The sequence below is a fragment of the Lepidothrix coronata genome, unplaced genomic scaffold (assembly GCF_001604755.1).
Source record: "Lepidothrix coronata isolate B3197 unplaced genomic scaffold, Lepidothrix_coronata-1.0 Scaffold34, whole genome shotgun sequence".
NCBI classification, from domain to species: domain Eukaryota; kingdom Metazoa; phylum Chordata; class Aves; order Passeriformes; family Pipridae; genus Lepidothrix; species Lepidothrix coronata.
The window spans coordinates 5,456,555-5,473,843 of NW_016690214.1; the positions used below are offsets into that span (position 1 = coordinate 5,456,555).

General features: G+C 41.2%; 1 protein-coding gene across 4 annotated transcripts in view; it reads right to left on the minus strand.

Annotated features, from left to right (window-relative positions):
* LUC7L3 (LUC7 like 3 pre-mRNA splicing factor) overlaps positions 1-15,500 on the minus strand; it is a 19,330-nt gene extending 3,830 nt beyond the window's left edge. For 2 of the 4 annotated variants that reach the window (XM_017812007.1, XM_017812006.1), the window contains exons 1-9: positions 15,290-15,499; positions 8,669-8,735; positions 7,637-7,676; positions 7,265-7,409; positions 6,165-6,239; positions 5,971-6,075; positions 4,703-4,864; positions 3,979-4,253; positions 3,281-3,441 (exon numbers count right to left, since the gene is read on the minus strand). In XM_017812007.1, the coding sequence (XP_017667496.1) occupies positions 3,281-3,441; positions 3,979-4,253; positions 4,703-4,864; positions 5,971-6,075; positions 6,165-6,239; positions 7,265-7,409; positions 7,637-7,676; positions 8,669-8,735; positions 15,290-15,388 (1,129 nt within the window). In that variant the 5' untranslated portion in view covers positions 15,389-15,499. Of the gene's footprint in view, positions 1-3,280; positions 3,442-3,978; positions 4,254-4,702; positions 4,865-5,970; positions 6,076-6,164; positions 6,240-7,264; positions 7,410-7,636; positions 7,677-8,668; positions 8,736-14,371; positions 14,420-15,289 lie in introns of those variants that run through there. The other 2 variants (XM_017812008.1, XM_017812009.1) reach the window with 2 other exon arrangements.
* Between the last annotated feature and the right edge of the window lie 1,789 nt (positions 15,501-17,289).

The window sequence follows — 17,289 nt, forward strand, 5'->3', positions numbered from 1 at the left end:
TCTGTCCTATGTAGATATGGTAGATCTTAATAGCCCTATGGATGTGCAGTGTGCAGGGTTTTGTTCTGTCTTGTTTGTTTTCTTGGATTTGGTCAGGAAGGATAATTTGGTTTAAGGTTAAAAAAAACCTGCTGTTAAACTGTGGTATGAAAGATGAAACTCTTCTAAAAAATTTTAGTAACAAAATAGGTTTACCAGAGCAAACCTCCAGTTTGCCAAGCAGAACTGAAAAAGTGTATTCAACAAATAGTCCAGTAACTGAACTTTTCAACTTCTGGAGTATCTGCAAGAAATTAAGTTCCTCCACTGTATTTTTAATCAGTAAGAGTTCTCTCTTTAAAAGCACATACAGTTAGTTTGCTGTTGAAACTGTGTGCATTATTTCAGCTGTGATCTATTAGGTATAATCACATAATATTGACTTTGTTTCCTGATTCAACACATGCACATTTTTCTGTTTGAGTTCGTGTGGGCAACTGAGATGTATTTTGTGAGAATTCTTACCACGACAAAATGAATGGTTTTACTGTTCAGAGAATGCAAAAATCAGTCAAATATAATATCCAGTATCACTGAGGGTTTGGGTGTTCTGGCAGTGTTTGCTGAGGTTTAATCACTAATACAAAAACACAATCACAATTATTTTTATATAAGTATCAGAATCCAGATTAAGGAAGGTAAAGAGCCAAGCTTAAGTGGTCTGGAGGCCCATTCCAATATTAACCCTTCATAAAACAAAGGTACTTGGAGAGCAGTTTTCCTTTTCTTATTAAAAAACCCTATTTATTTCATCTACTCTTGAGAGTTTACTTGAACAGTTAGCTATGTTTTGCTGTTTTACATTAAGCTGGTGTTTATGGCTGATGGCTCCCTCCTCTAGCAAATGTATCCCTGTCCCTGGAAGCTGAGTCACAAATTATGTGCCTCCCTTTAACACAGACTTTTTTCTTGCAACCTTGACTGCTGTCTTCTACAGTATTTTAGTGAACAAGAAGCCAGGACTTCTGAGTTTTTAAAGTGTGGCACTAATTAATGAGTAATGGTAGGCAAGTCTTGGGCAACTGTGCCTTGGTTTTTTGCTGTTAAAGAGTCCTGTTTATAAAGCAGCCTGAGATTTCCAGATGAAAAGCACTACATGAGCAGTTACAGCCAGGCCTTTGCTGCTTACTTTTGTAACTGCAGATCAGTGGTGCCTATAAAGACAACTAGATTCTGAAGCCAATATTCCCAATGGAGCATCAAAATGTAGTAAGTTAAATCTTAACTTCTACATTACTACTTTCTGTGCAAAGAGTAGAGCAGGAAGCCACGTGCTTCAAATACATGAATCTCTAAAGCTCTCCACTTAACCACCTATCTACAGTGCCACATTGCAAACATGAGGATGTAATGCTTACAGAAATTCAATGTTTGCTTAGTAACTACTACTGCTTTGGGTTTTTCCTCCCCTCCACCTTTTTTGGTATTTTTTTCTCCTAAAGATTTTCTCAGCAAAGGGAAAACCACAAACTTCTTCAGCATTACAGTCCTGCTCTAAGGCCTATTTGTGTTTCTACAAAAGTTAGGACTGCACAGTCAAACAAAGTTATTGATTTTCCCAGGTGGAATTTTCATCACAGCTCACAGCATCACCTCACTGTTCTCATTTCTGGAGGAAGAAAGTAGCAAGCAGCAAATAAAACAGCCAGCAAGGAAATCAGTCAAGTTAAAACTAAAAATACTGAGATGCTGAAGAAAGTTCACTAGCTCCTCTGCTTATGGGGAGATAAAGGAAAAGAACTGAAAAGCTCAAAACCAGAGCAAATTTGAATAAATAAGAAAACAGTTATTTATATGCACAGATACACACATTCAGAAGAACAGGACATTCTTGACCAAGTACCAGAAATCTGTTCATAAAGCAGGCAAAAAGGGCACAGTATCAGGTAGGAATAGAGTAACAAATGGACAGATTTAGGCTACAATGAGTCTGAGTTTAAAGCCTGCAATCAGTTCCACTGCCAACGAGCAAGCAGCTAAAACCACTTGCCTATAAGGCAAAGGAAAGCGAGAGAAGAATCAATACTAAAGATGCCCCATAGTATAAACCAGAAAAATTACAACAGTCCAAGGAGGTCAGGCAAGAGAAATATATGAAGCATTACCAACATTTTGGCAACTAACCCGCTTGATAAATATGGAGAAGTAAGGGTCGGGCAGACAGGCCTATGGAATCCAGAAACATGCACAGAGCACCTTTCATTCCAGAGAACCTCAAAAGTACCTTAGGAACATAAAAGAATAGTTTCATCCATTACTGATGATCAGCCCGTGGAGTGGGGTGGCTGTTTCGGACTGGACATTAGTCAGCTCCCCAGAGCCAGTGGTTTAAGCCAGAAGTACTACGCTCCTCCAGAAGTTTCAAAAGACTTTTAAAGGGGGAAATTTAGCAATAACAGTTAATTAGTATCTTCTCACAAAATGGGAATCTGTAGTGTTCCCTCTGTAGCTCTTTTTAATTCTACTTAAAGTTTCTGAGCACCAGCCTCTGGTGAAGCAGTGAGTCACCATCAGTGCTGTGGTACATGGCATGTACAGCTATAAAAGCATTCCAAGGACTAACACAGCTTTCTGTTGAGACTCACCTGAATACTGACAAAGCAAAACTCACTTCATTTAAACAACAAACAAAAAGCCAGAACAAAAAACAAGGGAGAAGGGTTGGGGGAAGAGCAGGAGACTGGGGAGAAGGCACGAATTGTCATTTAGAACATTACAGAAATTCTGCAAGATTTATCCTGGACTGCATTCATAGATTGGAAAAAAAACCACCTTAAAAGTACTGTTAAAGGATAAGAAAGGAAACATGATAGTGTTGAGAAGTAATACATGGTACAGGTGAAAAGTCAGGTACCAATCTCCCACAAAACATGTACCTGCAAAGGGTAATATCAGAAATATCTGCTAACGGTAGGAATATAAGACATTCACTCTTAGGAAATGATGATTACAGGTTTATGCTTTCCTAAAGGTAAATAGGTCTTAAAACATATAAAAATCCTTGCACACTTCATTTGCAGACAAAGTGCAACAGGTGTATGTATGCACACACGTGCAGTAACAGCAACTGAAAAAAAAAATGCTCCACATTGGTTAAAAGCAACATACACAGCCTATAAAACCAGATCTGATCTGATGCTCAGAGCTTTCAGTCACTCACTGAAAGACTAAGAGCTTTTGAGACCCTAAGGGAAGATTAGTTTCAGAACTTGCTATGAACTCAGTCTTCACACAAACATACCTTTTTCTTTTGACTTCCTGTCTTGTTCTCTCTCTCTGCTTTTGCTTCTGTGCTTGTAGGATTTCCGATCCCGGCTTTTTGACCGTCTCCTGTCCCTACTGCGAGACCTGTGTTTCCTTTCTGATCTATCGTGACTTCTGCTCCTTCTTCGGTCACGACTCCTGAACATTCAGAGAAAATTTCAAAAATGTCAATCTCAGCTGCTATTTTCTAACTCAGAATATAAAACAGTGAAACAGCAGCACTTTCTAATACGTTGATTATTTGCAGAAAACAAATCTTAACATACTGCATCTAAATACTTCTCAGTACATTAGACTTGGCTTCATATTGCTCTCTTCATTTACTCCAACATTTAACCACACAGCTTAAAAATATCTACCACCAAGAAATAAAGACCAACTTAAGTAAGAAACAAGACCCTATTCTTTGGGAGCATTTTTATGAGCTCCTTCATAAAACCACTTCCACCACAATGGCGTCACCTACTTCCAAAAACGGAGAGAAGACAGTGAACATGCAGCAAAAACTTGCTTATCCTTAGAACCAATGAAGTGTGTCTTTACTTAAGAGATAAGAAAGTGAAGTTAACAAACCAGTGATGTGACCCAGGCTGATAGATGAAGATTTTTATCTCTTGGAAAGTTACATGGAAATACATCACACACACACACACACACACACACACACACACGTACCTGCTTCGCCTTCTCTCCCTGCTTCTTGACCTTTTGTGGTCTCGTGACCTTCTGTCCGATGTTCTGCTCGAGTGTCTACTCCGGGAGCGACTCCTTTTACGTCTCTCTCTATCACGAGCCCTCTCTTTTTCCTTTTCTTCCTCCTCACGCCGTCTCTTCCTTTCCCGCTCTTCTCTTTCCCGTTCCCTCTCTTTCTCTCTCTCCTCTCGTTCTAGTTTCTCTTTTTTCAACCTTTCATCACGGTCAGGTTCTTCTGTTCTTTTTCGTAACTTTTCCTTAAAAAAACAAGTTCACAGGAAGAAATGAAGATTAGTCAAGCTAAATCATTGAATATACTTAGTTTATAGATTCTGAGGATGCAGAAGCTTAAGCTTTTAAAATATTTCAAGTGTTATTTTCTAAACAAAGAACAGCACTTCCTAAAATCCCTGAAAAGAAAATCCTTTGTCTTACAGAACTTATTTTGCTGGTCATTCTCTCAAGAACAAAGGCCACACTACAGTGTTTTATAAAGGCCATAAAAATTCCCACCTGAATTTACATCTTTGCTTGTACCTGGTGTAATCCTATACAACAAGGCGTATCAGGTCAAGCACACTCCTAAATGGATTCCATTCCTTGGAGTGTTTCACTCTCTTGAGGAAGTCCACTGGACAGCCTTTTATGTACCATGGGAAGCCTCCAAGCAATTTTATCATGTTCAGTAACTGGAGGAAATACTTACTTTTAAATCTTCTACAGTAGCTTTTATTTTGGCATAACCCATGTGCTGCTTTCCCATCAAGTGGTCATCTACCCTGGACTGTGCATCTCCTACAATTAAAAAGGCTCCACAAACTTCACAAACTTCCATTTGTTTTTCTTGGGCTGCAAAGCTCTCAATTGTCTGCAGAAAGAAAAATATTTGATAAGGCAAAAGAAAAACAAGTTTTAGCCAGAAGCCAGTGAAGGGTTTTAGAACTTTACTGTTACTTTTGTCAAATCCCAGGCACTACTGAAAGCTGAAAACTGTATCTGCCTGCTTTGTCTTCAGGGCACTGCACCTACCAGGGTGAACAGGGCAAAAAGAGGACAGTCATTCCATGTGAGCCACAAGGAAGGAGTCCAATAGAAACCACAGAATTACTCCTCACTGCATGTACACAGTAATATTTGCAGCTTCCTTGCAATCTCAGAAAAACAAAATTTTAAGTTTTTCTTTTACAGCTTTCCTTTTCAGTTTTAAGATGATTTCTTTTGCATCATCTGAGATGTCAGGAGCTGCAGAATAACCCTGGAATATGTCTCAGGGAATCAAAAGGCTAGAATATTCCATGAAGAAATAAAAAAAGAAATGCTGAGCTTCTCTTTAAAAGGATGACAGTCAAACTGATTCAACAGACATATGAGAAATACACTGAAATTTCAACATAAACCCGAGTGTGATTACTGCTGTACAATGTTCATGAACCATACACTGTGGACATAAACACACTGTCTGCAACATTTAAGAACTTTTAAAAAATAAGACTCTCAATTTGAGCATTTCATTAAACTCCAAAATATAATATTTAAACTTAAGCTCCTTTTTACTGACAGGAACTTGCTACTTAACACATTCCCTCTGGCTTCTGTGGCTCTCACAGTCAGACAGATGCCTGTCTGTAGCCACAGCCCTGACACAAGGGCTTTCTGTAACAGTCACACTGGTAATTCAGTAAAATTATACTGCAGAGGCTGCAGGGTAAAGTTTAACTGAGACCAGAACCAGAGTAAGATGCAAGCTCACCTCCAGGACTGCTGGGTGAATAATTTCATAATTTGTTTGCAGGAAGCCCACTCTCAAGGTGGAATGCAAAATAAAACATTGGATTAACATGTTTAAATGTCCTGTTATTATCTAATCAATTCTGCTCAGACCTTGCATGCCTTCAGTGGAAGGACAAGGTTATTCAGAATGTACTGCTGCACCAAATTTTGAAATGTCTGACAAAAAACAAACACATAACTTACTGAAGTTGTAGATCTCAGCAATTCTCTCTCTTCCTTTAACTGTTCAACAAGTTTCATCATTCCTTGTGCCTCTTCCACCTTTCCTTCTGAACCCAGTTCTTCAATCTAAAGGACAATAAAAAAATTCAAATGTAACTTCTGATCAAGTAACAAAAGCAAGAGATCTCTCTTAGAGGGGGTTAAAAAACCCTCACCTGTTGTAGAAGTACATCAATTTTGTCAGTTAACACCTGAATCTTCTCCTCATTTTTACCGGTAGGTCCTGCTCCCTGCAAACAGTACAAGTGTGAGTTGGAGGTTTTTTGTTTGCTTGTTGGTTTTTCTTCTTTTGTTAAAACAGCTTTAAAACACAAAGGTACATCTTCTCATATTTCAGAGACACTTCAGGAATAACATCCTCCTGCCTCTTCTCGCACGAGGAGCTACTAATAATAGTCTAGTCTAACATAAAACACTGTTTGACACAGCTTATTCCACCCTTGTTGAGTCTGGTCACACTAATTCATCCTAAGTCAACAAAAATGTTCAAGGTCCTGGCCCATAAAAGGTAAGATATCCAAATTCAAAGTCCTAAATTTAAACTCTCAAACTGCCATGCAGCTGTTACATATCTTTGCAGACATTCAAGTATGACTTAGAAGTTCCGTGGGCTTTGAAATTCGACTTCCGAGCACAAATGCAAAAAGAATGTCACTTCCAAGATGTATTTGTTAGCAGTGTCCTCTCTGCAGGCTGTCAAATTAGACTTACTGCCTCCCTCCCACCTTTGCTCTGCTCCACAACCAATATCTCTCTTGACTGGATACTGTCCACAGCTCCTTCTGAAGCAACTGCACTTTGCACAGAACAATTAGGTGAAGCAGCAAAAAGGAGCAAGGCTGTCCTGGCAGTCACAAAACCCACAGAGCACGGGCCACAGTCACTGCTCCAAACCCATCATGGGAAAAGATACAGCTTACTAGTGCAGGGAAGGAGGAATATTCAGCTAAGGGAGAAAAGGTAAATTGAGGTGGTCAGGGCAAAAATAATACTAAACAGGATTAATATTCCCAGCAGAGAAGAGATACTGATTCTAAATAAACAGATGGAGAGAAAAGAGAGGGGCTCTTGCTGACTGTGAAGCCACTTGGCTTGTCCATTAGGGCTTGATGCAATCTGCTGGCTAACAGATGAAGAGACTTATCTAAAGGGAATCTTCTGGAAGACAGTATGTTTTACCTGAAAAGATAAGGTAAAGACACCACAAAGATGCTATCTGCAGGAAAAGCTGCCTCAGTGGTTCTGCCAGACTCACCCCAGAGGACTGTTGGTTCTGTGACAGTGCCAAGCGGGCATGGCCCCTCCGGATCCTGCGCTCCACCTCTGCCAGCAAACTCTGCAAATAGCGCAGGAAGTCCCTTTCATAGCCCACCTTCATAAACCGAGAGCTCTTCTCATACCTGGTAAAACATTTTACAAACAAAAGCTCGCATCAATCCACCACAGATGAAAAACAAGTAACAAAATACACAATATTATAAACTCTTGCTCACAGAAAGAGAGTATGATACATTTAAATAAATGTTTACATAAATCAAAGAGCAATAACTTTGTCGTGTTTGGGTTGCTTTTAACAAATTTCAAACAAAACCACTATTTGCTTTAACGTATCAACCAACATACTTACTGTTTACGTAGGTTTTCATCATGAATTTTTTCACAAGGACCTAAAAAGACAACACAAAAAAGTTTGAGTTTGCATTCTTGAGTGGTGTATTCACATTCCATCAGCATTTGTTTGTGCACCATGAGAGAACAGAGTTACAAACACTTCCCAGGGACTTCTATGCTTCTGCCTTTCTGCTTCCTTTGCTTGGAGCTTGAAAGACACATTAAAGAAAAGGCATGCCAGTATGGTTTAGTAATTATAAAACCAAAACAGACTCTGAGTGACATACAAAGTCTTCATGTAAAATAGAATTTCCAGATCAAGTTTTACATCAGTAAATCTCAACTAACAATGTAATATCTTAAACACCTGGGGTCTTAAAAAACAATTAAAGAAAAATTACACATGAAGGGTAATTTCATCAGGCACTTTCTAATTTCCAGTGTTGTTTGCAGCAAGCTGGCTACTTAAAACACTGATCTTCAGAGTCAAATCAGGAGGTATGTGCTCAGAGTTCACAAAGGTACTCATGTTAAAACTTCCCACCTTCCCCAGATTCTCAAACTCTTCAATGAACTCAGTAATTAACCCTAAGACAAGAAATCTTACTTACCATCTCCAAACTACCATTGCTTGAAAGCCATCAGTAATTTAGAGCTGGCTTTCAGAAATAACTGCTACAGTAGATGAGCCTCTAAAGTAAAGCAGCTCAATAATATACAGTCACACAAAAACAGTTAAAACCCTGCCCAGGCAGAGTAAATCAAACTAGAAGCCAACACTTCAGCAGGAGAAAACCACCCCAACCCAGTAATTTAGCTCACACTGTAACATAAAAATTTTTATACAGTTTTTTCCACTTAGACAAAGTAGGAACTGGAATAAATATTGTTCTTAGCATATTATATCACTGGCAACCCCTTAGGAATATAAAAGCCTATTTTCAGAGTGTCTTGACAGAGCAATTAACAATAAAAATGTAGTTTGCAAACAAAAGCTCAGCTGTAATTACATGTAAGTGAATAAAAATGTCAAGACTTAGAAACTTACCTAAATCAGAACGGGTATTTGTAAATAATTCAGCTGGGCAAAAGCCACAAAGGTAGTATTTGCAAACCTGACAGAGGAGAAGAAAGAAACAGGCATTATTTTTTGTCTCTTAAACTGGCAATTTTAGGTAAACACTATTTCTAAAATACTATGTAAATCTTTCCTTTGTACACCACAAAATTTCTGAAAATTTTACACACCCTCTGGATTTCTTGGCAGCAGTAAGTGCTACAAAGTGCATCTTGATGACAAAACACCAAAAATCTTACTTTCCCTTGCAATAACAGTATTTCCTAATTTTACCACTAAATATTTAAGATTACAGGAAAGTGTCACCAATTTATAAATATAAATACTTGATATTTCCAGCGGAAGTAAATCAGATTGGGCTATTTAATAAGTTACAATGAAATTCTTTAAGTGTGAAAAGCTACAAGAGGTGACAATGTCTGCCATGGAAGCGTGGAACAAGTTCCTCTGCTTGCTGGGAACAACTCTGTGTTCAGGCTTCACTTCCTCAGAGCTCCTGGCCTGGAGAACAGGAGCCACCAGCACCCAAACACCAGGTACTGTCTCAAGGATTCTGAGGGCAATTAGAACACTTAGGAACATGTATGGTAACTATCCAGAAGCTTTCCCACTCCAATGCTTTTAAAAATCCCTACTTCAGGAATGAGAGGCAAAGAGACATCATATACCCCTTCAGGCAGGCAGGGAAGACACTCCTTTTAACCTGGTTTCCTGCCAACTCAGAAAGGGTTTGGTTTGTTTCTGCATAGTCTGGTTTTGCATTACCAAGTCAGGTTTTGATAAGAGAAAACCACCACCAGAAAGTTGAAAAAAACCACCAACCTGTTAAGTCTAGCGAGTAAATACTTAACATATGATGGGATAAAACCATCTTTTGTTAAAAAGGTTATTCACCCTCACCCATGAGCGTGGGCTTAGCTAGTCAAGTTGGTCAGTTCCTGAAGTTCGTAACACAGAAATATCTCCTGCCTATCCATCAGAACAGCCAAAAGGGTAACATCAGAAATCCTTTCACCCTTAACTTCATAAACATTTCAAATAACTAAGTCTTCACTAGACCATTCTTGTAGATGTGACTGCCATTAACTAAGGTGTAAATCCAAAACTAGCCTGGACATTCTTCCAACACCTCCTCTATCTAACATTTCAAATGTTTGCCAAATCTAATAACTGTGATTTCTATTACAACCATCTGATCCTCTCGCATACACCAGGGACAAAGATTTGCAACCTATTATTTCCCAAGATAAAATCTGAAGTATTTTAACAAATAGGGGTTAGGAGAGAGACCCCAAACCTACTCCACACCACCACCTCACTGAAACGCCTGTGACACCAGTTGCCCAAATAAGATCAGTCTGATTTATTTTTCCATGCTAACTGCCAGACTGCAAATCAGGCTACGGAAGTTAAAACTCTACTGACTGCTTTACAGATTACACAGAAAAACAATCGGGCTTTCTACTGACAAGCCATGGACACAAAACACAAACAAACAAAAAAAATCTCTCATTATATAATGTGAATACTTCTCCCACGATCCAGGTTAGGACACTGGCACCTATTTGAAGTAATTTATTAAGAACAGTTAAGAAAATATATAAAATCACTTTTTTTTTTTTCTTCTCAGAAGCAAGGAGAAAGATACTGGACAAAATCTGATTTCTGAATCCACTCTCTTCTCTGAAAGCTGCAATATCCCTTGTTTTAATATCAAGATGTTTCAAGGGAAGAGTTTCTGGTAAGAACTCCTGTACTTGTCATCAGAAACTTAATTCCTCTCTACATTAGCTTCTTCCTCCATTTTCTCATCCTCACATTCAAGTTTTAGGATCAGTGAAAAGGCACTTTTCAAAAAATTTCAGGGATGAATTAGACAAATTTCCTAAGACACAGAGAGCACAGTCTGACTGCATTATGCTGCTAAAAAGTTGTAGAGTATCTCTTATCAACTCAAACACTAAGCAAAGTGCTCTGTAATACTTCTGAAACAAGCACCAACGAAAGGAGCAAAGGAAAAGTTATTCAACATAGAACAAAACAAAAAACCCCACTCCCACCCAAAATCAGAAATTCTTAAAACTGCTTTATGAAGCAGCACTCCTAGGAAATGCCTCCCCTTATGAAGAAATAGCTACAGTGAAAAATTGTAGTAACCAATACTAAAATATGCAGCTTTAACAGTCATATACTGGTTTAATTATTTATATATTAAAAACCCAATCAAACACAAAAAAAACAAACCCAAAACGATAAAACCTGCCCACACTGAAAAGCTGCCATAATTTTCTCCTACCAGCACTAGGATGGCACCCAGTGAATTACACGGCATTCTCTCCTAGGAAGCACCTGCAGAGAAGTACTCACTTCTGAGTGGTTCAGATCACTGTGTCTGCAGCAATTTTCTCCCCCTCCCATCCCTAATTCCTTATGCCCACCAACAGAAAGACACAGCTTGCTAGAATCCTGCAGAATCTTACTTCCAGCTCAGCTTCACCACGTGGAGCATCTGCCTTCCCAGGCTGAACACACCATCAACTGCACTCACGGTCAGTCCTAAATAATCAATGATGAAGGAATAATCAAGGAATGGCTGAAGCATCACAGAGCCATTAAAGGACTGAAACAGAGGTGACTGATGAGCTTCAACTGACATCACTTGTCCATGGCTTATCAGGCCACTGCACTTAGCACAAGTAATATGGAAACACATGTCATATATGCAGGAGCAGAGCAGAAGGCAGTTCAGTATGGATAATTCCCTAGGCAGGTAACAAGCATTTATTCCTTTCTGCTGAATTGTTCTGAGGACTCCACTACCAAGAAGGTGTAACAGAAATGTTACTGTCAAAGTGTTGCAGTAGGATCAGCCACAGCTCGTGTCTCAAAGCCCCTGGGATCTCACATTTCGATAAGACACTAGAACGCACACAGGCACTTGGAACTTTCCACTTCTTCATCTCAAATTCACTAATCCTTGAAATCTCCTGGAAGTGGGAAAGTAGTATCCTTTACCTCGATGTCCACTAAGCCAACAACAAGAATTGCAAGCTCTTCTGGAGTTTGGGAAGCAGTTCAAAGCTTTCCCACATAAAGAAGCTACTGACAGCTCTCTATGGTTAATGCTTTTACATTAATACACTTCTCTTCTGCAAGAAATCTATTTACTGAGGGAGAAGTGTCTCTCTAACAATGATAAACAATTATGCAAGCAAATTCCTTTAGGCAGACAATTCCTAGTAAAAAGACTGAGAATAAAATCCAGCAGGTTATGGCTTACACATCAAAAACTAGTAAATTCCTTCACACAGATTAGTTCTTTGAAACCATTAAAGCTCCCATGCATCAGACATTTTATGAGCAATGCCCGCCCACCCAAACCCAAACAAACATAAGCCCTTCTTCCAAACCCACTCTTACAGATAACCTTCCATTACTAATATTCTTCCAAAACAAATAACACTTAAGTCCTCTCCCTCCATCCCCTGAAGGATTAAGTCCTTAAATTCTACCTAGATGCATTTAGGTCATTGGTATTATAAAAATAAAAGTGTAACATCATAAATACCTAAAACCATCACATCATATTCTGAAAGCAGAACCTTCATTTTGAGAAACTGCATTATCAGAGATAATGGGTCACAGTTATTTCTCCGGCTCTTCACCCCTCCCTGCTATCTGAAAACATGGCTTTGCCTTGAAGGAAGCACCACAATTTCAGAGCCTTACACAGAGCACAGGCAGTCCACGCTGGGCTCTCCTGTGCTACAGAACAGCCTCAGAACTCTTACGCAATCGCTGTTTCCGTATGAGCTCACTTTGTGCAGGTACCATATCAGAGCAGCAACGTGTGAATCAATAGAGTTACTGTTCCAGAAATACACTTAACAGTAAGCAGAAAGACTGAAATAAATGATACAAATGATTATCTCCCTATACAAAACAAAGCCTTTACGCCAAAACCAGGATTGATCACCTAAGGACATGCTGCAATACTGAAATATACAGCGAGTGGGATTCCAATTTTTAAATATGAAAGGTTTTAATCATGTCAAAGTTTTAAAGTAAGAACTTTACGTCTACAATACAGATCAACGTGTTTCACTGGCTCTGCAAATTACTGCTCAGCTATCACACACACTGCTCACACACCTTCCTCTTCCACTCCCATCTTGTATTTCACTGCATCTCCCAGTTTCTCAGAGCCACTAAATGCAATTTCCAAATGATAAACAAAATACAGATCAGCTTCTTCTGATAATATTCCATGCCTAAAACTGATGAAATGTGACACAAAATCCTAAACTTTGGGAGGACCACAACATGCTGACACTGAAAAGGCTGCATGTTTATCTATGTCTAACCTCAGAAGAAACGACATTAGCGCATGTATTTCATCTGAAAAGCAGAAGAGTAGTGAGGGAAAGGAATTAACGTTACTATTTGAACCTTATCTGCATTTCCTGTGTTTTAAAACATGTCAGCACTGCAAACTGAATCTTTAGGAGATGCAGAAAGTCGAACACGTGTTTTAACGGTAATTTTTGTTTTTTATGAACTCGTCAGTTGACTACAGAAACCTAGGAAAACACTCCTTTCAGAGAGGTTGTATTTAATTATGATCCTATAAACTTATAAATAAAAGCAAAAGGTGAGCAAACAGCAGCAGTTCCTGCAAAACTGAAGGCTCAACCCTGAGGCTGTAACAGTCCTGCTGGACTCAGACACAGGACAGATCTTACTGTCTGAACTGTCAGAGGGCTGGGAAGGAGAGACGAGGCCCGTTTCTGAAACAACAGAACTGAGCAAGAGCTTAGAGACAGAGTCCTGTGATTATAGTCAAACTCTTCAGCCTAAAACTGTAATTGAAAAAAAACCCTGAAAATAGTCTGTGATTTGCTCACTCGAAGATGAAGAAAACAATCCAAACTTGTCAAAAGAGAATGAGGAGGGGGAAAAGAAACCAAGAAAAAAAAAAGTCTTTCTCACATTAAGGAATAAACCAAACCAATCCCCTTATTTGTCCTACCTGGACCAACATGGCTCAAGCCATTCACTTCACATTTTATACATTTCATATAACTCTTTCTTATTTTGAGTTCACAATCAAAAGAAAATGTAACTGAACACCTAACTGAATAATGATATTTGCTTAATAAGTCTAGAAAAACATAAAGAAGGTCCTGAACTCACAATTTCCTCCTGACTCCCACTGTTTACCCATACAGCAGCATTTTTCAAGGGAGGGACTCGCAATTGCAAAATCTATGGCAGGACAGATACTGGTCCTTATCTCATGCATTGCAAGGCAAATTCAAACGTGTACTGTCCGTCCTTATAATGACATATCTCTCGTTTAAAAACATGAAATTTCCGCTTCTGTGATTAAGATGCGATTCAGAACAGCCAAACCCAAGGATTTCTCCCTCCTTCCAATTTAACAACATCCCAAGAAAATGCTAAAGGGGGAGGAGCCAAATGCTTTGTGCAGCTTAAACCACAGAAATTCCCATTGCATAGGTGATAAATTACTGTAAGTGTGCACTTTAACTCGAAAAATATATCATAAATGGAGAGAAAATAAAATTAAAAAGCACATCAGTGTTCATCTCTCCCAAAGAAGCAGCTACGGGAACTTTGTGGCTACCACTGAGTTTTTCTGAAATAACTTACAATATGACTATGATGGCCGTCACTAAAAGTCATCATTCATTAAAGCTCCACCATTCCTGGGCAGAAACACCACTCCGAAATAATAATAAAATAATAATTAGAAGTCTTGTTTGGGCTACTTATTGCAGAAAATGAATGTATCACCACAATAACAAAAACACGTTAAGTACTGCTAAAAACCAGTCCTGTTTATGTTTGTGTGCCCCCCCCCACCTTCCTCTGACTGAGAAGGCATGAAAAGAATCAAGCTTTTCCTAGCCAAAGCCTCGTTTCAAAAGTCTTACGGTTCTTCTTGAGCTACAACCTGCAGACGTTAAAGCCGGTACTCCGGGACCCTCCTGCTTCCTCCCCCAACACCACCCTCAGGAAGAGATCCAGAGACATTTGTCTTCCAAACTACGAACATCTGTCTCATCCCTCTTCGCGCAAGCCAGCACCTTCTACTCAGAAGCGCAGAATTCCTTTAACCTCACCCTCTCTCCCCGCCTTGTATTTGTGTTTCCCCACGAGAGAGCTCCGCCACCACCGGCCCTCTCGGACCGCCCGTTCCCGTTAACCGCGGCCCCGGCCGCCGACATCCAAACAACGGGGCTGTCCCTCCAGCAGCACAACAACAGCCTGGCTGTGGCGGGATCTTATTCTTCCTCCTTCTCCTCTTCCTCCTGCTCCCGGTGAGGGCCCGGCCCGCCCCCGGCCGCCATGCAGGGCCCAGCGAGGAGGGCCCGACCCGCACCCCGCCAAACCACGGGGAACCCCCCGCGCTGCCCGGCACCTCATCCCTTTTCCCCTTCCCCCTTCCCTCGCGGCTGCCCCCGGACCGGGAGAAGCCGCCCATGTCGCTCCGACAAACCCTCCGGCCCTCCGCGATGCGGGAGCGGAGCGAGGGAGAGAGGGGAGAGGCGGCCCCGCTGCACTCACGCTCTCGTGGTCCCACCGCACGTTGCTGCGCTTCTCATCCGGGGCCAGGTTCCTGTCCCGGCCCATGAGCTCATCGAGGAGCTGGGCGGCCGATATCATCGTGTCGTCCTGGCCGAATCCCCCCTCGCCACACACCGACTCGGCCGCCTCGCCCCGATCGCCCGCGCCGCGCCTGACAGAGACAAAATGGCGGCGGCGCTCGCCCTGCCCACAATGCACCGCGCGGGCCGGGCCCTCACGGCCGCGGTTCGTGGCCCGGCCCCGGGAGCCGCGGGGTGAGCGGCGGCTGAGGGGGCGAACCCCCAAGAAACGGCGAAACAGGGAACAGCGAACAGCGACACTCGTGTGTGGCTCGATGTCAGGGACGGCGGGAGCCACACAGTGCCCAGCCCTGTGTGGTGTCATGGCAGACAGTGTCCTGCCCTGTGTGGTGTCATAGAATCACAAAAACAACTAGGTTGGAAAAGAACTCTGACATCATCGAGTCCAATCTTTGACTTAACACCACTTTGCCTACTCGACCATGGCACAGACTGCCACATCCAGTCTCTTCTTGAACACCTCCATGGACGGTGACTCCACCACCTCCCTGGGCAGCCGGTTCCAATGCCCAGTCACCCCCTCTGTAAAGAACTTCTTCCTAATGTCCAACCTAAACCTCCCCTGGCGCAGCTTAAGACTGTGTCCAGCCCTGTGTGCTGTCCTGGCACAGGGACACGGCCCAGGCACACAGTGCTTGGTGGGAGGCTGAGGACACAGCCCTGGGCACAGCTGGAGGGTTATCACAGCCCACTCTGCGCCCTGGCAGAACCAAGACCACTCCTGATGCACGGTTACTGACACCCAGAGTGCCCACGGCAGAGGGTATTGCCTTTCCTGAGTGCCTCCAGCTATGGCTATTCCCTTAGGAATTCATAGAATCACAGAACAGTCTAGGTTGGAAAAGACCTTTAAGTTCATCAAGTCCAACTATCAACAGTACCATCACCACTAAACCATGTCCTCAAGTGCCACATCCACATGTTTTTTGAACATTACCAGGGGTGGTGACACCATCTCACTGGGCAGCCTGTTCCCAAATTTGACACATTGCAGGGTGTCCTTCATATTTAATGTAAATCTTTCTGTTTGACCTTGGAACCAGTTTTGGCCCATTTTGTTGTTTTCCTTTTTTAGATGTGATTTTATACCTCATATGTACTGAATTTCACATAGCAATTTTCAACTATTTTCCAATTTCTCAACATCGATTTGAACCACTTAAGTGGATGAAATTAATTAAATTTTAATTAAATAATATTTTTTAAGAGCTTGAAGCCTGTATTCATGCAGATCCTGTAAAACCTACAGGACTCACAGCAGCCTTTTTCAGCATCACTAAGGGCTTCGTGCAAGCACCAGTGTTACCTGAGGAGTTACCTTTCGGAAATCTCTCCATCACAAACTTTTTTCAAGCTTTGCAATTTTGTAATGATTGAACAACCCACTGGAACTGTTGGAAGAGTGTAATTGAAATCAACACCACACAACTGGCATGAATTTTCAGTCAATATCCCACAGTCTGGGTTTGGGGGCGGGAGGGAAGGCGGGTGTTTGTGTCAGAAATTGGGGCAGAACTGGGCTGTTTCAGCTTCTTTCTATTGCTCCGATTGCATTGAGAAAGCAAACAGGTACCCTGGAGCCCAACTGCTGCAGAGTTCCCTGGCATGTCAGTGTGGCTGCACAGAGAAGGCTGGAATGGAAAAGTCTGACTGAAGTTCAAAATAATTATTTTGACTTGTAATAGTTGTGAAATTTTTACCAACTGTTCTGTAACTTGATTTAGGACATATCCACAACGACCAAACCCAGCTTCTCAAACCAAGCAATGCAAATGGCAGGACTTACCTATAATCTTTCCAACTGATTTGCAGGCAGCTGTACATTTTTATTTTAATTTTGGGGGGTAGGGGGTTGGAGATTAATTAATTCTGCTGAGAATGCACAAAGATGGTGAGAAT